The sequence below is a fragment of the Boleophthalmus pectinirostris genome, unplaced genomic scaffold (genome assembly GCF_026225935.1).
Source record: "Boleophthalmus pectinirostris isolate CB_2022bp ecotype Guang Dong unplaced genomic scaffold, ASM2622593v1 HiC_scaffold_18, whole genome shotgun sequence".
NCBI classification, from domain to species: Eukaryota; Metazoa; Chordata; class Actinopteri; order Gobiiformes; family Gobiidae; genus Boleophthalmus; species Boleophthalmus pectinirostris.
Genome location: NW_026571133.1, coordinates 13,335,809 through 13,357,596, shown reverse-complemented (window position 1 = coordinate 13,357,596; position 21,788 = coordinate 13,335,809). Strand labels below are relative to the sequence as shown.

The following is a 21,788-nucleotide window of genomic DNA, read 5'->3' as shown; positions in this document are numbered from 1 at the left end:
AATGCCTCTCTCTGATCTGAATAGTCACTACCTAAACTGCAGCCAATCATCACTCTCATGCCTCTGCAGCTCTGTGTGTGAATTCTGGAGGTTCTGAGCTTTCACGAGACATGGTCTGTAAAAATATACTGACAGTAACAAAATCTCATATGTGTCTTCCATTTGCAGGTTAAGACACTAACAAACCAGGTTCAGCTGTGCTTGTAATACCATTTTAAAACTGTAAGAGCTCAACTGTTTGTAAAGATTTCATTACCTATTTGTTGCACTAACATCTCCATGGAGCAACAAGGAGTGGGCCAATGCTACACTAAAAAAGTTATGCAGTGGCCCTTTAGGTTGTCCGACTGTGACAGTGACAGTAGTGTGGTTTTCTTATCATTTTAAGGTTGATGGTTGAATTCTAGCTGACCAGTGCTGTCATCATGTACACAGATTAGATACTTCTTTGACACCTTCTTTGCCCAAGTATATGTTGTAGGTGAGTGAATGGTGGACGGTGAAGGCGCAAATGGCACACATTGACAGCTACATATCATCCAAGGACCACCGTAGTAGCAAAAATAACATCCACAATAAATATGAAAAGGAAAATGCTCAATACTTGATTTCAATACCACAATAATAATATATAAGTCCATTACAATACGATACAAGACAATGTCATTTTCAGCACAAAATACCTGTAGAGACTTACACCTTACCATGCTCTTATTCTGTTCTGATATTAATCAAAACCATGAAAAAAATGTCAGAAAATATGAAACCTTTTTGAGATTGTTTCTTTCAGTTTTGTTACTTCTGGAAATGAGTATTCAGTACTGGCTTTATTGATTAGTACACGAGTATCAGTTTCCTTGGCAATAAATTATGCAATGTAATCCACTTTAGGTGTCTTGAATTTTTCTGATTGTTTTTCAAAGTAACTTGACTGCAAACATTAAAATGAATATGAGCTCAGAATCTATATAGATTAGAACATCCCTTGCCTCTCTGCAGTCATAAGGACAGTTTTTTTTTAATGTACATGCACCCTGCCCTTTTACTGTTTTAAAAAGTTACTCATGATCCTGGGTTACCATTGCCTTAACCTGCAGACAGAGGACAGGACACATACATGTTTTTTTTATTTTTATGGACAGGCCATGGGTCATGTAAAAGCTCAGAACCTCCAGAGTTCCCTGCCTGAGCTGCAGAGGCTGCACTAGCTCTGAGTAATGACTGACTTTATGTGCAGGGGTTTGAAGTATTTCAGCATTGAAACTGGTGGCGACCCAGATGAGAGTTATGTGAGGCTCACTGTTTTTGGATATGTTTCTGGATTGGATAATCATTTTAACCAAAATACCAAATTATAACAAACAGCTTAGTCAATGTTTCTGTAATTAAGAATAACTCATTATTTATCCATTATAACTGTTATCAGTAAAAGCTGCTTTGAACATGTTTAACTTGTATCTGTTGACACTGAAAGGTCATGCTGATGAAATTTAAAATCAAAATTGATTCAACTGATTGACATGCTGTCCCTTAACTTTGTGTGGTCCTGTGTTTACCAATTACATATTTACTCCAACAGTTTGTTAGCAACTACAGTCCAGACTTTAGTCAAGTCACTGATTAAAATTCAGACCAGGACTGTAAAGACGATACCGACTCTCCACCAGTGCAAGACACAGGGAAAGAAAATCTAAAATACCATTAAAATGAATGATTACTTGTACCTCTTTTCAATGGATAAAGAATATACTTAAGACTTGTTCCTTTTTGCTGCCAGCTTTGATCATCTTCAGAGCAAAGCTGAGATTCTCAGGATATTCACTCTAAGCAAACCTTGAACAAAAAAGATGTTGTTTAAAAATGAAACAAAAAGAAAAATTACAAAAAACACAAAGTCAACTTGAAATCTTTTAATAAATGTCTGAATATTTTACAGCAAATGTTCACTTGTTTGGGAAATTCATTTTGGTCCAACTGCTGTGCGGGACAACAGTTTGAACCACATAGGCAAAAACCAGCACAACTCTGAGGGGCTGTGTCGAAAGAATATACTTTTTCTCATTTACTGTAGTAGCTTGAAATACCTTTACAAATATATAGATAAAGATTTGTATATTTCAAATATTTATATAAATAGAACTTGATTAAAGATCAGGGCATTTATGACAAAGTGCAAAAAGGAAGGTTTTAGAAAATGTTAATACCTCCACAAAATTCAACAGCAACAACAACATACAACAGCTTTTAGACATTTAGCTGCGATAGGCTGTAACTTCCTATTCATATCAAACGTAATGTTAGGACATCCATTTGAAATACCATCATAAGACCCATAGAAAGGTAAAAACAAAGTACAAAGCAGAAATCTTTCTAAAAAATCAAGACAGCAAGCCTTAAACATAGCATTATAGGCACTAAACCAACAGAAATATAAACTAACAATTGTATTCGTTGGCCTTTATAGTTAATCCATGGCATATAGCAGCAGGCTAAGAAGACTGGTGATAACACAACATTGCCAGTAATGTAGTACAAGTAAGTATTTATACACTCACAATTATGCAAGTACCCAAGTAAACATGTACTGTATGTATCCACAGTTGAAGTCAGCTATAGGCCAGAAACAGATCTAAAACATTTAACACACCAATAAAGTGTCATCATGGGAAGCACTTAGAAAACATGGAAAAACACAACCCAATATGTACAATTCATTCATTATTCAACACTATTGAAAAGCAGTTGGCAAGTACCTGTGTAGCCTTCACAGCTTTATGCTACCGTAAGCCAATTTATACATGATTATCTTTTAAGTGAACACACAAATTTGTTTAAACACGGGGCAGATAAAAATAAATGTAAAAAAAGAACTTTTCATAAACCGTAAAAATATAAAATGTTATTACTGGGCAATTTAAACACTTGTTATATGTTGTAATCTTAAAGTTGCACTATGTAACTTTTTGGGTGGGGGTCTGTCACCTGCCTCTTTCTCTGGATATGTCATTGCTCTGACTGAAATGTTCTCTGACTGGAACAACTCTACCTTACATTTATTCAAGTACAGGTGGTTTTGTAGCTCAAAAAAATACCTAGAAAAACAAGCATTCTGACTGTGAGCTAGTTGCCTTTCCAAAGATCCGACCTGTAACTTGGTCTAGTTTGGTCTCCATGAAGATAGAAAGTGTAAATACTGTGAAACATTCCAGACAAAACAATAACTCCACAAAGAAAAGCATTTGCTGGACCCTCCACCAAAAAAGTTAGACAATGCACCTTTAAATGTCGATTAGCTTAAAAAGTTATGTCAATATAAAATCATATTGGCAGACATAGAAGTAGACTTGTGTGTCTTGGAAGTTTAGGACAGTTACAAAATAATTGTATAGCTCTGAACAGTGGAAGGATAAAGGGAAAACCACAGGCAAACAGGAATGTGGGGCCCTTACATGGGGGTCTGGTTTCTCAAAATTATATGACTGATATGTGTCATACCAAAGAATGTATCAGGAGAAGATGAATACAGCAACACAATCTTAACCCATCAATGTGTTTATAGTTATGTCAAGTTGTGGATCAATAATCAGATATTATTAATCCACATGTCAATAAATCTCATTATTGTTGAAACATAACATAATCTGCATTTCTATTTTAAAAATAAGTTATTGAAACTGGTGAGTGATTCATATTACCAGCTATTTAAATACATAAATTGCCATGTTATTTGACTTTGGTGTAGTTGGCAGAGGTATAATGAGGATGTCCACTACTATTGCTACTTAAGTATTTTTGCAGAGTAAAGTTTTTCCTACTCTATTCTTCTATTACTGGGAATCGATATTTGCTCCACATTGAATTGAACTGTTGACATGCATTGACTTTTCAATTACATTCTAATTTATAGACCTCTAAATGCCTGCCAAGGACTCTACAAACAGTCAAATAATGAAATTCACAAATCAAAATATTCTTGTACTTGTGAGGAACCAGACCAGAATATTAATATGACAAAATAAAAAAACTGGTATTAGGGCAAAGCTTGTCCCAGTAAAAGGTCAATTATTAATAAATACAAAAATAGAAACAGCTATGTACACATTTTAACAATATGAACTTTCATAATACTTTCAACATTTCTTCAAAATGCCATAGAAATAGTTTTTGCTCAAAATGTCTCAAACATCAATGGTCAGTTACAAAAACATAAATCAATGATAAATTATTTTACAAAATGACATCCATGACTGTATCATCGTTAGTTCACTTGGGATGCGAGTCCTGACACACGCACACACATTTGTGTTTTTCGCAGTAATGACTGAAGGGAATAAATCAACAATCTCCTTCCTATATTGAAATTGAGTGAGTCGGTAACAAAGACGTTATCTTCCCTTGTGTGGCACTGCTGGAGGCTGCTGTGGAGTCCATGATGAAAGAGAGAAAAAGAGACAGAGGCTGGAGAGAGCGCAAAAGAGAGAGCGAGAGGAATGGAGGGAGAGGGTGGGAGAGAGAGAGGGAGGAAGGCAGATGGAGCACGAGAGAGAAAAAGAGAAGGAGAAAGAGAAAGGGAGAGAGAGAAGAGAGGGAGGGAGAAAGAGAGAGCTGGAGAGAGAAAGAGAGGGAGGGAGAGTAGGAGTAAGTGCACTTTGACCACGGGCATGCTGGGTACACAAAGGCAAAGATAAGTTTGTATCTCTAGAGCTTGCCCTGTTTCTCTATACACAGATAAACAGGAGTTTCCAAAAAAGATAAAAAGAATGATGAGGGAGATAGAAAGAGAAGGAGAGAAATGGAGAAAGAGCTGGATAAAACTCAACCAAAGCTGCTTCCTTTAAATGAACGAGCAAAGGGACCAGGGGCTGTCAAAGTGGCATAGCTGCAGTTCACAGTCCTATCCTACAGTAGTTGTGTCAGAGGGTCCTTCAAATCAGCACACCATAAAAACAAATTATTTTCTTCTATAGCTGACCAGACACAGGAAGTGGTTGAAGTGGTACACAGACAACCAGAAACGCTCTGATTGCATTGGAGTTTTTGAGCAGTGGTGCCGAGGCTGCCTTAGTGTAAAAAGTCAAGGCAAATTCCCTTTCTACATGAGAGAGTTCTGAATGAGTGAACAACAGTTTTCCATGTTTGTATGTATGTATCCAAAAGGTATCCAGGCTAGAAGAACAGTTTACATGTGGTTGAAAATCCCAGAATGTTTATCTCTGTGAGTGAATCCATTTTTATTATGTAAAAAAAGAGACTTGAAACAGGATAGCGGTCCATTGGTTTTGCATGAGAGTGGTGAGTTCAAAGGTCAAACATTCAAACCAGGATGTCGATTTCTGTCAGTGATGCATCTTGACCTGAAAACACAGAGGGCACATGTCAAACAACTTGTATGTGGTAAATCACAACAGCTACAGGTTTTGTCTGTAAAATATTGATTTCTTTTTTACCTATTCTGTTGAGATTCAGACAATATTATGGCAATCGAACAGAACTGTGCTCAAATGTGTCGATTAAAGTTGTAGTTTGATTCAAGAATTGCATAAATGAATTAAAATTAACAATGAAAGACTTGCTTAGAAATAGAGCTAGTATAAATTCAAAATCAAGATCTCATTGTCCCCTTCACTCTCCTCATCCTCTCATTGCCCCCTCTCTCCTCATTCTTTCATCGTCCCCTTCACTCTCCTCATCCTCTCATCGTCCCCTCTCACTCTCCTCATCCTCTCATCGTCACCTTCACTCTCCTCATCCTCTCATCGTCCCCTTCACTCTCCTCATTATCTCATCGTCCCCTTCACTCTCCTCATCCTCTCATCGTCCCCTTCACTCTCCTCATCCTTTCCTCATCCTGTGATAATCCCCTTCACTCTCCTCATCCTCTCATCATCCCCTTCACTCTACTCATCTTCTCGTCATCCCCTTCACTCCCCTCATCCTCCCCGCAACCTCTCATTGTCCCCTTCATTCTCCTCATCCTCTCATCATCCCTCTCACTCTCCTCATCCTCTCATTGTGTCTGCACTCTCCTCATCGTCTCTTTGTCCCCTTCACTCTAATCATCATCATCGTCCCCTTCACTCTCCTCATCCTCTCATCGTCCCTCTCACTCTCTGATTAAAAACAAGTTTCGTGCACTAATGCTGTTCAGATGTTCATCTGTACCTGTGGATGAATTAAAGGTGACATATTACGCAAAATTAACTCTTGTGAGCTTTTACTGAAGGTCTATGGAGTTTAAAAACACAGTGGAGCAGTTCCTGTATTACCACTTGACATAACAAATGGAACAGTGTTTTCTGTTTGAGAGAAGAACACAGCCTAAAACATGCAGGGTTTATGTATTAAACATGTGTAAATTAAACAAAAAACAGCTCTATGTTGTGATGAGGAAAACAACATTTTAATATAGATCAGAAAACAGTGAAATATGGGCCCTTTAAGATCATAGCATCACACTGTAGATAGTCATAGCTTCAGTGGCATCATCTCTGGATAAACACGCTGGCATTTATCCTGATGCTTTTGCTCATCTGCATAGCTTCTACATTTTCATGAAACAGAAAAGCCAAGTGTGATTCAGTTGTGATTCACTCTGTAGAAGAACAATGACTCAAAACTGCATAAAGGCAAACAAACACACACACACGAACACACACACACGCAAATACACACACACAGACACATTCATTCATGCTCTAAGCTCCAGACCCAGATGCATCTCATTGTAAAATTCACCATGTTAGAACTCTGGACTGTCTCATGAATGCTACAGAAACAGATGAACTGTGTGAAGTTTGATGCTCAGTACTATGGCAAAGGTCACAACAGAGATGCCAAAAAGGGTCTTACAAATGTAAGTGAATAATAGAAGAGAAGGTGTAGAGGGGGCCGAATGCCATGCCCCTGAAAAATTATAAAACAATTAACAGATAGAACAAACTGAAAGATTACCTGTCTGGGAGACTCTGGTCTCAGAGCCAGTATCCCACTGTTGTCGTTGCCTTTCCCAAACACACTCTCTGGTTCTCCTGGGCGGCTCAGTTTGCTGGGCTTCCCTCTAAAGGAGCTGGGGCTCCTCCTCTTTCGATTTTCTGCCTTTCCTCCGTGGGCCAGGGGCACAGAGGGGGAGGGCAGGGGCTGGTATGGGGCAGTAGCTGCATCCTTGGTGGAGGTGTAGGGTGCACTGACGCCAGCATCACGACTGAAAGGTGAGACCAAATTTACAAGTTATATAAAGTTACAGAGTTGATGCAGTGCTACCCACAGCTAACAGAGTCATCATCTTGCTGTACTAAAGTTTCTGACCTTTCTCTGAGCAACTGTAGCATTTTATTTAGTGCAATCATGTCCAAACTATGGCCCAGGGACCAAATGCTGCCCTTGGGACAATTTACCAGAAGCAGTCTATTTTGCTGCAAGTGTAGAAAATTTCCATCATCATAAATTCAGCATCAAACATTACATTTTCATTCAAAGCCTGAATAAAGGTTAAATCTGTTAAACTGCACATATTTGAACAAATCACTGCACAAATGTGCCCCACCCCTCCCCTGGATTAGAGTAAAGAGTTTGAAAAGACCTTAAAGGGAGGCATAACTGTTTGGTGGATGGTCCGCCAAATGATTGTCTCAATGAAGATGTTATTGCTTTGGCTTGAATGTTCCTCAGTATGGCATTAAACTTAACTACTTACCTACTTTGTGAGTTGTGCGGCCCTTCAGATCTGGACATCCAGCCCTCTGCCCCGCTCCACAGCCCACCTCCCCCACCACCAAGCTCCTTTCGGCGGGCAGGAGTGGCCACAGTCCCCCCTGCGCCCTGTAACGTCGGATGGTGACTGCTACCATTCCTTTTGTGATTATCTACCGCTGGAAACAAGGAAGAAAATGAGTAGAAAGTAGAGTTTTTCCTCTTCTTAGATCCCACTAAAGAGTCCTCCGTCACTTTCGATTGGCGGCTTGATTTATGCGTGCCATTGCCTGCTTTGCCCAGTGCAGTCTGCGAGTGAGAAAGTGGGGCATCCCGGATATTAAAGACCCCCGTTGTCTGGGGGAAGGTTGAAGTGTAGGAGTTTGATGGAGGTGTGGAGACAGGAGAGCTGCCGGAGAGGGGGGACGGAGGGTACGGCTGCTGAGACGAAGAGGAGGAGGAGGAAGAGGAGGGAGTCTGAAGGCTCTCTGCTGCAAGAGGCACCTTCCTGTGAGAGAGAAAGGAAAGATCATCAACAAAGGCTGTTAAATAAAATAAATAAACACAACTTTGATTATTTGATTTGTATGAATTTTGAGTTTAAGCCAAAATAAACAAAACAAGCAGATGAGATGATAAAAGCCATCACCCGTCAATGGTATATGGAGGATCCACCTACAATTAACAATTGGAGGGACATTTTTGAAGAAACTGACATTCTGGAGAAACTGAAATATACTATAAGGTTGCAACAAGCAAAATTGCTGGGAAAAGTGGACTACTCATTTGAATGACTACTGACCATTTGTTCTTTATACTTGTTTGTTTTGTTATACTCTATAATAGTGTGAAGCAATAAAATACAAGTAAAAGAAGATAAAAAAAATTATATAAAATCCTTATTTATGAAACAATAATATATACATAACCTATATACAGAATAAGCACAGGTAGCACTTGATAAGGCGAAAGAAGAATAAGCCAAAAGATCATTTGTATGGTTGGTTCCATTGACAATCCCACCTCACTAACCTGTATCAATTAATAATAAAACAATTGCCAGCAAATAGGAGATGCAAATAATAATTTAACCTTGTAATCAAACTGCTTTTATTCCACAGATACAATGTACCGGTGAACACAGGTCTTTGTGTCTTGCTTGTTTTGTATTGTGCACAGCAGACCATTTTGCCAGTTTACTCTCATAAAAGAGATTCAGATCCAAATGGGTCTAATCTGATAAAATACTGCAGATAGTAAACTATTTGAAGTAAACAGATGAGGGAGTTTTTTATTATTATTTCAGAAATAACAATGCTCTTGTAAGAGGAAATGTTTAAAATCCCAGTCAGCAGCTGGTGCTTTTATCCCAAAAGTGAAATAAACAAAACAGGAAGCAAAATGATACATGGGATATTATATTTTAGCACCATATGAATGTGATCCATGTGTAACCATGTTAACCAAGCAAGCTCTGAAATGTGACCTAAAAGCTTAAAGTTGTATTTTTGTTGTTGTCTCTGATTACATTCTTTATTAACCTGTTCCAAATGTGTAAAGTTCAAAGTACCTCCACATCTGTGAGTTGAGATGTTTTTCCACCATATTCTGCAGAGCGAGCCTCATCCTATCCCATCGCCGATCAAACACATAGTGGCCCCGTCCCATTAGACGACTGTTGAATATGCACAACTGGAAAGAACAAAAACATACATGCTTCAAGAAGAATCCCATCTACTTACAATAGTGTGATGATCTCTAATCTTGGACATAATCTTCCTTTTCTAAAATGTAAAACATTGGTACACAGTGTAACTTTGTCGAGGAACAACGATAACAGACCCTCCATCACAAAGCACATGACATCACCTGGCCAAATTGAGGCTCAGACCTATGCTATTATCAAATCTAGTCCCATTAAGGAACCATGTTTTTCTTCTTTTTCAGCAATAAAAACTAGCAGAAAAGCAAATGAATAAATGCCAAAGTAGATACTAGTGCTGTCAAGTGATTAAAAAAATTGAGAGATTAATTATGATCTGTAATTAATTAATCTAATTAATCGCTTTTTTAATCACACCTAAAAATTGCTGAGAAAAGCCTACAACTTGAGGTAATATCGTTTGAATTAATTATTACATTATTTTCATACTATCATTAACGTTTTTATATAAGTATCATTATTATTACTGTTACTAATCTGCATAAATAAACTCAACTTTACACCATATAAACCATCACCACTCCAGAGCCACATCAGCCCGTTTGACATTATAATGTGTTTAATGCAGCTCTGCACAAGTCTTACAGAAATTAAACTTAAAACCGCGTGGCTAATTTGCATAAACTAAGGGGAGAAAAAAAAAAAAAAAAAAAAAACGCTCTTCTGCGCTGATGCAGTTTAGCTTCTACTAAAGGACACGACTCAGTGGAATATAGATGTTCTCTCTGTGACAGAGGGATGTTGATGGTGAAGGTGAGTCTGGTCTGTGTCTATGTCTGTGTCGCGATGTTTTCAGAGATCATAGGTGTGCAGGTTTATCGCAAATGCAGGCGAGAACGGCAATGAGAATTAGGCTACAACTGTTTGTGGGAGCGAGCAGAACAGGACTGCACAGTGTGGCACTGTGTCCTAACAACACATAAAAACAGATTTTATAATAAGGCAACTTGCATACAGAAACAGTAAAGTTAGAGATTAAAAATGAGATTAATGCAATTAAAAAACATAACACGCTAAATATGACTGAATTTTACACCCCTAGTAGATACATTACAATTAATATCATACTGTGGAATACCCCTGGGAAAACAATAACATTTCCAAGATTAGTCAGGCCCACCCTTCCAGGAAAGTTACATAGTGCAGCTTTAAATTCTACAATATTTGACTAATACTGTACTAAAAAATGTCTGTACAAGTGTTCAAATATGAGATAAAACAAAATTATCCTGTACCCCCAGTGGTTGAGGGTGGTGACTGGAGAAGTGAAGGGCCGCTCTGTCAGTGTCCTCTGGTGATTCCGCGTCTCCCTCGTCACTGGAGAGTCGACCTCCCTCTCCGGCTGAAGACGTCCAGCCTGAGGGGGACGGCTCTGGGTGTGGGGCAGAGGGAGGGGTGGGAGCCGGAGGCAGAGGGGTGGAGGAGGAGGAGGAAGAGGCAGTGGGACCTGGAGCCCTGGGTCAAATGTGAAAATAGGTTAACAGTGACACATTGGATACATGGGAAATCATGCAGTGCTCAGTACATTATAAAACACACAAACAAAATATATATGTGTAATTTATTATAACAAAATAAAACTCTGTGTATTTTCATGTTTTAAGTTGCAGTAGAGTCCAAGTTTGAGAGTTCAGAAATCGGTGAAAAATGTGTTGTGTTCAAGGTTTGTCAACTTTACACAAGGACAATAAAAATGTGTAATTTTATTTTATTGCTGTAGATTGTTCTTATGAATGCAAATTAGCTATAACCTTGAATATAGCAAGTTCAGATTACTTCTTGCTACACATCTGGCTTACAGCATCCCCTTGTGGAAAGAGATAGAATGAACAGTCATTAGCAGGAAGATAAAAAGTTAAGTATCATTTTAATGACGTCTAACGAGGTATTTTTACTATGTGTATTGTATTGGAGTATACAGTAGGAGTGTTGATTGTAATCTGTAATGTGATGATCCCATATGATACTACATTTGAACGTATAGTCCCTTAATCAAAAAAAAACTTGAATAAATATGAATACACATTTAGCAATCCACAAAAATAAAGTTGCACATAGCTAGTTTATATTTAAAGAGACATGCTATTTAATGGGCCCATATTACACTATTTTCTGATTTATGTTATAATGCTGTTTCCTCATCAAAAACATACTTGGAGTTGTGTTTCATTCACTCATGCTTAACACACAAACCCTTCGTATTTAGGCTCGGAGTTCTCTGAAACAGAAAACACTCTGTTCCACCTTTTTAGGCCTGGAATTGCCAGTTTTTACAGAAAGGCAGCTGTTCGTTCAAAAACTACTGCCTCATGACATCACGAGGTGGAACAGAGCATTTTGAGCTTTGGAAACGTAGTCTAATAATAAAGAATTACTCAAAATGTGTGAATGAAACATAACACAACCTCCTGTATGTATTTGTTGAGGAAACAACATTGTAACATGGCTTAAAGCTCACAGGTGTACATTTTCTGCAATATAGGACCTTTCAAATACTCAAAACAGTTTTTCTATAATAAGTACTCTCAATTTTAATACCTGGGTATGTGAGCATTGGCCAGCCGTAGCTTTAGGGTGGATAGTGGTCGTCCGTTGGGGCAGTGAGCCTTGCTGGGGCTCTGATGTGAGGAGAGACTCTTGTTCAAACTTTGCTCTTTCCGCTCTTGGGCTACATCCCTCTCTCTTTCTCTCTCTTTTTCCCTCTCTTTCAGTCCCTCTTTCTCCTTCGCGTTGCTCTTGTGTTCAGCCAACAGTACGTCAAAATGCTTCCTTCTTCCTTGGACGGCCCGGCGTTGGGTTAAGGAGTGAGACTGGAGGAAAAATGCAGAAAAGAGGTCAGTAGCAGATTCCCAGTTGTGTTTGTGTGAGCTATTAACCTATGAGGAGTGAAGGGAAGAATATTTTGATAATATTTTTAGTTACAGAATACTGAATAGTGGAGAGTCTGTTTCCTGATGTGTCCATGGAAATGTTATTGCTAACACATGTCTAAAATGTTCCACAGTATAGGAAAAAAAAAACTATCAAGGGGGACGTTACAGCAGTACGCTACATTACAAATCAGATCTGTGGCGAGTCGTCCCTATTCACAGAAGGAATTATTGTATTTTTGAGCAACAGAAACACCCATAATAAAGAAATGCAAGATGAATAGGTTTAATGTTTTACCAAGGAAAATTCCAAGCAAAGCAATAACATCTCTACGGAGACAAGCAGATAGCGGAACCTCCACCAAAAAAGTTGCACAGTGCACCTTTAAAATGTATTTTGTAACGTAGTGCTGGATATTTTAAATTATAATTTTTTTATTGATTTATTTCGGTCACAGGTATAATCTGACATTATTTCACAGACAGTCATATTTAACATACACAGACGAAAAAGGTGTAGCGAAGCTTGAGCTTATTATGTCTACACTTTCTGAATACTTAGAATACTTTAACATAGAGCTGCATATACATTAAAGTATAAAGACAAAAAGTAGTATCAAAAACAGCTTTATATTTTTGTTTCATCCTTTGTTACACAATTCCTATCACTCATTGCTTGAGGAAAAACTACACAACACTGATTATGTGCAGCCTGAAGCCTAAATTGTGTGAGCAATTACTGCCATGTATTAATTTGATTTTAGAAAAGTAACTATATTCCTAATACCACTAAATGAAAGAGTAAGTGTACAAGAAACTGTCAAAATTGGTATTCTGAATAAGTATTCTCAGTTCTTTAGTCACTTCCCAACACTGCCTATGAGACATAAGGCTACATTTTGTTAGTGAACAGTATTGATCTAGGCAGAAGACAGTGATGATGTGTATTTGTGTGAATTTTGGATACAGAGGCCTTGGTGCAGTCCAGAGTCCATTCGGGACATAATTATTGCCTCCCATCTCCCACCAGACAAACAGGTAAATATTGGTTTGCATGGCTCAGCTCTTTGCCCTTCCGACTATTTTGGGAAGGTAACCAGTCCACAAACATTTGAAGTTGGGGTAATAGTTTGAATGCCAGCTCCCTTTAGTGTTGCCACGGTAAATAATGTGCCTTCATATCCTCCGCATCCTTTTCTTCAGCATCAACAAACTGTTTTCACTGCGTCTGATAATGGTCTTTCACGAGGCCTCTGTCTGGGAACTCACAGTACCATCATTCAACACAGCACATTAGCAACAGAAGCAGAACAAAAAAATAATAATACCACATATTTTTGGGGAATGCGCAGGTAATGATTAGAGTTGTCAGTAAAAAATAATACGAAACTAATACTACAATAATAATAATAATAATAATAATAATAATAATAATAATAATACAATACCAATCAATACTAAAACTACAATTAAAGATTCTCACTGAGCAATTATCGACTCGGAAAATAATCACATAAACAGGACAATTTGGACCTCTCATTCATTTTTCTTTTGTTTTTAACTACCTTCTGCATTTTATATACATACAGAAGATTAACGCCAATTATCAGACATCAGCAATTATATAGCAAAGAAAAAAAGGAAACAACTCTTTTAATTATACTTTATGTTAAAATCATTAAACTTTTTTTCTTCAGTTTCTTCAGTACATAATTCCATAATTTCATATATGATTCCTTCCATGTGTACTGTATAAAATGTAGACAGTAGTTAAAAACAAAAACAAAACACTGAATTAGAGGGTGTGTTCAAACCTTTGACTGGTAGTCTATATCTGAACTATAATAAGACAAGATGGTCAATTTTATAAACTACTATTATTTTGTGTTGTATAATTATATTCTATTATGCAGTAAGTGTAAGTGTGTATTTTCATTGTGCTATCGAAATGTAAATTGGTTTTGAATTTTAGCATCGTGACACATTGTCAGTATTGGCAATAACATTTTTCTAATCCTTTAAAACTGCTAAAATATCTTTATAAAGGTCTTGGTCAAGGTTACAGTTTTAGACACAGAAAAAGAATGTATTCTAAAATTACCTTCAAAAAGGACCAGAAATATCAACTTCTCAGTGTCTTTGATTGCAGATTCTTCTTTATTTTAGGGATGCATTGAGCCAGCTTTTCATTTACGAAACTGATTACGATACTATGGCTTTAAGTATACGATATCAACCAATACCAGTCCAGAGAGTGAAAAGAGTACTGATTTCCTTTAAACAAAATCAAATAAGACAAAACTGATCAAAATGTTTTTATGTAGCTGTTATTATCTATAACTACAGAACAGCTTTGTATAAATGAAAATTCAAACATTGAGAGAGTTTCTGGGCCGACTATGACCAGTAAATAGTCTTATTTAATCAATGTCTGTATCAAACCAGGGTATCGGCTGAAGCAATATTTGAAAGCTGATATCTGATCCTGCAAATGTTTCAGTATCGGCTGCCAATATCCTATAACAGTATCGAATATGTGCTTCCCTATTCAAAACAACTTTCAGACGATACATGGCCCACCTTTAATATATACTGCCATTTATTTTTTTCATCATAAGAACCTCAATCTAGACACATAACTCTACCACAAAACCTTCAACTGACCCTTTGGTGTATCATCCATAATCTGATCCTGTACAGTCTGAGACGATGACTGATAAGAAAATAAATGCTGTAGTTTGTCAATGGTGATTCAACTGGCTCATGTGACCCTCTCCTTCTTCTCTGATGTCCGCTAACTAGGAGATTTTCAGTCTTTCTCTAGTTCTCCTCGTAGAAGCATCCTTTATCCCTTATATTTACTACCACTTCTCTGTACGTTCACAAACCTTGCTGGCCTTGTAGTAGCTCTTATCTTTCAACATGATGCGCACCTCAGATGTGCTCATTCATAATATACAACAAACCCTGATAGAAAATAGATACTACAGCCTGCCACGGTAAATCATTAACCTCCATCATTCAATGTAATGCCCTTATCTACACCCATAAATCTTCTCTTTGGTCTATCTCAAGACTAGCGTTGTCACTACATCGAGATGCTAAACTTGATTTTGCAGCAGATGGAAAGGCTTGATTAAAAAAAAAAAAAAAAAAAAAACTACTGCCTTGTAGACTTCTACTGGTTCAAATATGGACCAAGATCATTGTAAAATTATTCAGGAAATACCCAACTTTGTCCTGTTTATGTGATTTTTTTTTTGGTATTGGTTCAAATAAGTGTCAAGTTTGGCATTAGTCTAAGCATCAATTTAAGGTACAGTTTGTAACTTTCTGGAGGCAGCATGTCATCAGCATCGGCCTGTCACGATCATTACTATATCGACTTATTGTTCAATACAGGACAGATGGAACAATCATTTTTGGGTCAGTATTTCTCTTATTTTTCTGTACCATGGTGAGATTTGAGCTGAAGAGGGCAAAATAAGTAGCTTCTTTGACTCATTACTAATACAAGCTAAAGTGTTACATTAAAAACATGCCATGCAATAAATAAATAGCTCAAAGGCACATTTTGAAAGATTTTTACTATAATTAATTAGTTTCAAAATGGTCATACAGTGCACTTCATTAATTGTTAGGGTGACAGCTCTACATCTGCACAATTCCATGGAAATACAAAGTTAAAGCCACGTTATTCATGGAGATAGAGACGTTATATGCCATACTGTGGAATATTATAGCTAAAGCCAAAACATTTCCATGGAAAAAAGCAGGAGTCAAGATTCAGGTTTGTGGAGGTACAAGCCTGCTCACAGTAAGGATGCAGTTTTTTTTTTTTTTATGTTTTTCAGCGCAATAAACACAACCAAAATGAATAAAACATGCTTTTGTTTCAGTTTATTTTTTGGTTAAAAAGTTACTCTGGCTTTAAGTTTCAGTTCTACCAATATTTTTTAAACTTTCATTTCAGACTCAGAATTCTCCACACAAACACTTATCTTGAATTGTCTATGTGATGCACTAATTCCTCATCAGTAAAAACATTGACTGATAAACAAACTGCCATGCCAAGAACAAGAAACCTCCTCTTCACTTGCATCTAATTACTAACTTCCCAGAGATTAGGAAACTGCGCTAGGAAGTAATTAAAGAGCAGAATTGAGGAGAATATTACTGCTCAAAGATGCTGCGGCCTTTTCCAGCATCTATAATTACCTCATCAAGCCAAGTGCAGACACTGTATTAGTTTAGCCTGGCTACCCTGTATTAACCAAGAGACAGGAGGCACACGCCATCCACAAAGAGACAGAAGCAAACGCTCTTTAACTGAAATGTCTAACAAACGTGATTACAAAAGACGGTTCATCAGACACTAGCAACAGTAGTAACAGTTTTTTTTTTTTTCCACCCCAAGTGTGATACTCTGCAGTGACCAGTGTTGTGCAAGTTCACACTTTTCATGAACTAGTTCAAAGTTCAGTTCACACTTGTTCAAAGTGAATAGTTCACGTTCATAGTTCACAATTTTTATTTTGAACTAGTTCAAAGTTCAGTTCATTTTATATTTAGATGAGATCTGTAAATGAAAGGCTGCCTTTATTTTTCAAACTGACTTCTAGTTTACAACAACTTTACAAGATACACTGTTGGACAAGTGACTTTAAAACTGTAATGTGTTATTTATGACTTGTTACTGTCATTTCAAAGTCATTTGTTACATTACAATATTACTGTTTTTAAAATGTAAAACATTACACGACTATTGCAGCACTTTTAATTTACTCTCACCAAAAGAACTGTTAAGATGCTGAACTTTTGCGCCGTATATGGACTGAACCAGGACTGAACCAGGACTAAACCAGGACTAAACCAGGTCTAAACCAGGACTAAACCAGAACTGAACCAGGTCCAAACCAGGACTAAACCAGGTCTAAACCAGGACTAAACCAGAACTGAACCAGGTCTAAACCAGGACTAAACCAGAACTGAACCAGGTCTAAACCAGGACTAAACCAGGTCTAAACCAGGTCTAAACTAGGACTAAACCAGCACTAAACCAGAACTGAACCAGGACTGAACCAGGTCTAAACCAGGAATAAACCAAGACTAAACCAGGACTGAACCAGAATTGAACCAGGTCTAAACCAGGATTGAACCAGGACTGAACCAGGACTGAACCAGGTCTAAACCAGAACTGAACCAGGACTAAACCAGGACTAAAACAAGACTAAACCAGGACCAAACCAGGACTAATCCTGGACTAGAACTTGGAATCTAGGACCGCCCCTGAGAGAACCCCGAGTGCGATCGGGCGTCAGCTGCGTTTATCTCGGTGGAGCGCGGACTTCTGTGTCGGTCCTTTCGCTCAGGATCACGGTTTACGCGGGCGCACCTCCGGCGTTTCACCGCTGCTGATATCGCGGTGATTTTAGCAAATTTGTATGAAGAAAAATGAAAAACCCACCATTTCAATCCAGGTTAAAAAAGCATTGTGACGCGCGTTACTGACATATGTACCAAGTAAAATAATAGCACGTCCTGTGCGTGTAGATTTCAGAAAATAGGATCCATTCTATTTTTTGACGCTCTACACGAGCGTAGGCACGTATCTCCGTCAAAATACACAGAGAGCATGTATCTATTGTTGTATTGGTGCATTTACCATCAGCACATTGTGCTCCCTGGGCAGTTGTGTATCATGTGAAAGAGCCCAGATCCACATAGACTGTTAATTAGTGCTTTGAAATTTACTTTTGAAATCCTTGCGTTTGCCGTGGTCAGCCTGTACAGAAGGTAAATACAAGCAGCTAAACGCGCCCAGTCAAGTTTGATTGACTTCCCATTGAGAGACACAAGAGCCCGTACGTTCCGCTAAAGCTGCCGGTGGAGTCGCCTTCGCGTTGACACGCGGCTGTGGTTTCGCGAGGTGAAGTGCAAGCAGATCGTCACTTGTCAGGTGAAAACAAATTCCGACGTTTAACTGAACCCCAACAGTGACGTACGTCGTTCATCACACATAATTTGAACAAATTCACGTTCAAGTTCTTGATTTACAAAAGTGTTGCGTTCAGTTCAAAGTTCACTGAAAAATGAACGTGTTCAATGAACGCGTTCTTTTGAACTCGTTCATGCACAGTGTTGGGAGTAACGCGTTATAAAAGTAACGAATTACAGTAATGCGTTACTTTTTGCTGTAACGCAGTAATGTAAGGCATTACAGGGGAAAAAATAGTAATATTTTACTCGGTACAAATGTGAGTAACGCGCGTTACAGTGTTTTTTTTAACCTGGATTGAAGTGGTGGGTTTTTCTTCATACAAATTCGCTAAAATCACCTCAATATCAGCAGCGGTGAAACGCTGGAGATGCGCCCTCATAGACCTTCAGGTAACCGCGGGCGAAAGGACTGACAAAGAACTCCACGCTGTTTAGACCTGGTTTAGACCTGGGTCAGTTCTGGTTTAGACCTGGTTTAGACCTGGGTCAGTTCTGGTTTAGACCTGGTTTACACTCGTCCCTCCCTCTATCGCAGTTCACATTTCGCTGTCTCGCTGATTTTTTTATTTTTTTTTTATTTTTGTGCAATTTTGTATGCCCTGTTTTTTTACATTGTATGAATGCGTATTGCGTTCCTCCCGCTGCGTCCTGACTGGCCAAGGGACTCCTGTCTCCTGTACAGTACAGAATGTGTTCAGCTGCCAAATTTAAATACATGTTCAATCTGTATCAGTGTGATTCTGAAGTGCTGTATGGTTGCAAGTTTTCTCCCCGACGAAACCCACAACGTCGACGAAACGTTCTGCACCGACAAAGGCTCCTGCGCTCGCACCCAAAAGGCAGAGGAAGATGCAAACCATCACACAAAAAGTTGGACTTCTGGACACGCTGAAGGAAGGTAGAAGTTACTCGCTGTAACAGACTCTTGCACCGGCTCGGGTACCTGGTTGCTTCAGCTCCCTGAGTCTTAGAGGTCCTGGGTTTCGAGACCTGTTTAGCCTGTTTAGTCCTGGTTTAGTCCTGGTTCAGTCCATATACAGCGCAAAAGTTATTTTGGTGAGAGTAACTTAAAGTAATGCAATAGTAATGTAATGCCTTACATTTTAAATGCAGTAATATTGTAATGTAACGAATTACTTTGAAATGACAGTAATAGGTAATAAATAACGCATTACAGTTTCAAAGTAACTTGCCCAACAGTGTTCATGCACAACACTGGCAGTGACATCATGCTGGAGCTGTTCTACATCTATCTCTATTGTGGATTATTCAGCAGTTACCATGGTGACACAATATACACATTTGCAAACACTGTCAAAAAAGTTTTAAAACTCATTCAAGGCCCTGTTCAACAAAAAAAGGGAGAGTGACTAACGAAAAAACTGTTGGTTAACGGTAGATATCTTGTGACTATAATTGTACGTCTGAGAGACTTTTCTTAAGCACACAAATCATCTCATCTGTTGGTCAGAGCGTTTAAAAATAAAGCCCAGATTAAAGTCTAACGTGCATCAAATAGAGCAGTGCTTAAAGTTAGCATCACACCCTCCGAAGCTGTTGATGACATCAGCTGCAAAGTATGAATACACAATTCATAGTAAAGGCAATTGACCATACTCATAATTAAAGCTTTGTTTTGAAAATGTAATATTATAAATGACTGAACTCAATACCTTGATAAATATAATGTGGTTAGGAGAAGAGTGATATGATGCTAAAAATCCAACTGATTCTAGTGATGACATTTTGCAGATGTCTTCATATTGTGATTGTGGTTGTGAATCTTCTCTTAAATGCAGCATATGCTCAAAGTCAGGTATTTTTCTCCAACCACTCCTTCAGCCTAAAACATTTTCAAAGTGACAGATGGATTTAAGCAATCATAGTGAGATATGAACTCCAAGAAGCAACACATACTTTCAATTATCTCCTAAAATTCCAAAATAGAAATCACAATCTAAGTTTTACAAAGTGCAAATGTAAGACACATAGCAGATGTGTAAAATATTATAATGTAGGGACATGACTCGGCAATCAGCACATTTTATCGTATTGTTTTACCTTGCAGGTCAGAGAGCGTGTGCAGGGCCGCTTCGTCTCAGGGTCTGGGACTCCACAGTGCTTATTTGGATCAAACACTCTTCCTACAAAAGCAAAAAGACAGTTTAAAAATGTGGTCCTGAGTTATTCAACCACTTGTGCACAGTCAGTTTCTGTGTCATGTTTGTAATTGAATGGTCCAAAACACAAATTATGTATGACTGAGAATAGAGCTAAAAAAAAATACAGGGCAAAAATTAAAAACTTGCCAAGCTAAAATTACTTCATAATTTCACATGACATTGAAATTATATAACAATGGAACAAGACTTTGCATACTTAAAATAGAAAAATACATCTTGTTACACAAAACGTAAGAACAATAACAGCCCTTTGCACTTAAAATACGAAAATAAATCTTATTTTTCTTTCAGTGTAGAAGGATAAAATAAACAAAAACAATGAAATGCTGTTTAGCAAAAGAATGTAAGATTCAGTATTTAGTAACACTGAGTCAAATAACGAGGGGAAACAATTTGAGTTATTCAACTTTTGAATCCTGTCACACAAATGTTCAATTGTAGTTTTATTGTTTTAGTTGTCTCAAACATCAAGAAACAAACTACAACTTTTTTTCCATATTCTGAATCCACCCGAGAACTGAGTCAAGTATGCGTCCTGTCGTCAGCAGGTTAGCGTAAACAGAGCCAGTGTCAGACAGCTATAATCTACTGCTGGCCTCTGCCATAATCCCTGTAATCTTTCTGTGTTTGCAGAATGAGACACCTCCCAAGGTTAAAGAGGATTCACCCGCTAATGTGCACCCAGAGCTGTCAAACTTCTCACTGTATTAGAACCACTTTGTAACTTGTTCTTCAAATTATACTTCATCCAAAAAGCAAGTGAACACAAACAAGGACTATAGCAAGTCTTCTTAACAGGGAAACTACTAAACTAAACTAAACTATTGAGTCTATAAATCTAGTCTTAATCAACATATGTGTAACGCATGTGTAAATATTGTTATTTTTATGGTAGCCCAGTGTAAAGTATTTCTATTCTGCATTAGGACAAAAATAAAATCCCTAACAGGCCAAGTGTTTGTCATCTAAATAACATTTTTGCACCCTTGTTTACTGAGCATAAGACATGTGTTACATTCTCCAGATAGCACATCGATTTTAAATTAGATGATTGCATTAGTCAACAATTTGTGCTTCATCCAGTTAGTCAGCAGCCCAATTAAACTTCAGATTCTGCTACAACTAGACAAGAATAAGACTGAGTGGGATAACTGCTTTAAATCACGCACCACTCAAGCATCATACTTCATCATACTGTACATATAATGAAACATAACCACTACAAACTACAAAATCAAACCAAAATTCAACAAGATCCCTAATGGCAATGCCTATACCTCATTTATAGATCAATATATTAAAGATAAACTATAACATTTCTGG

The 21,788-nt window shown here is 37.9% G+C and overlaps 1 protein-coding gene across 4 annotated transcripts in view; it reads right to left on the bottom strand.

Annotated features, from left to right (window-relative positions):
* Nucleotides 1-1,895: 1,895 nt before the first annotated feature.
* The window catches only part of atxn7l1 (ataxin 7-like 1), a 44,147-nt gene continuing 24,254 nt past the window's right edge, over nt 1,896-21,788 (bottom strand). For all 4 annotated transcript variants that reach the window (XM_055153656.1, XM_055153658.1, XM_055153657.1 and 1 more), the window contains 7 exons: nt 20,344-20,426; nt 11,951-12,222; nt 10,648-10,867; nt 9,260-9,381; nt 7,694-8,197; nt 6,952-7,201; nt 1,896-5,354 (listed from right to left, as the gene is read on the bottom strand). In XM_055153656.1, coding sequence (XP_055009631.1) covers nt 5,337-5,354; nt 6,952-7,201; nt 7,694-8,197; nt 9,260-9,381; nt 10,648-10,867; nt 11,951-12,222; nt 20,344-20,426 — 1,469 coding nt within the window. In that variant the 3' untranslated portion in view covers nt 1,896-5,336. The remainder of the gene's footprint in view (nt 5,355-6,951; nt 7,202-7,693; nt 8,198-9,259; nt 9,382-10,647; nt 10,868-11,950; nt 12,223-20,343; nt 20,427-21,788) is intronic.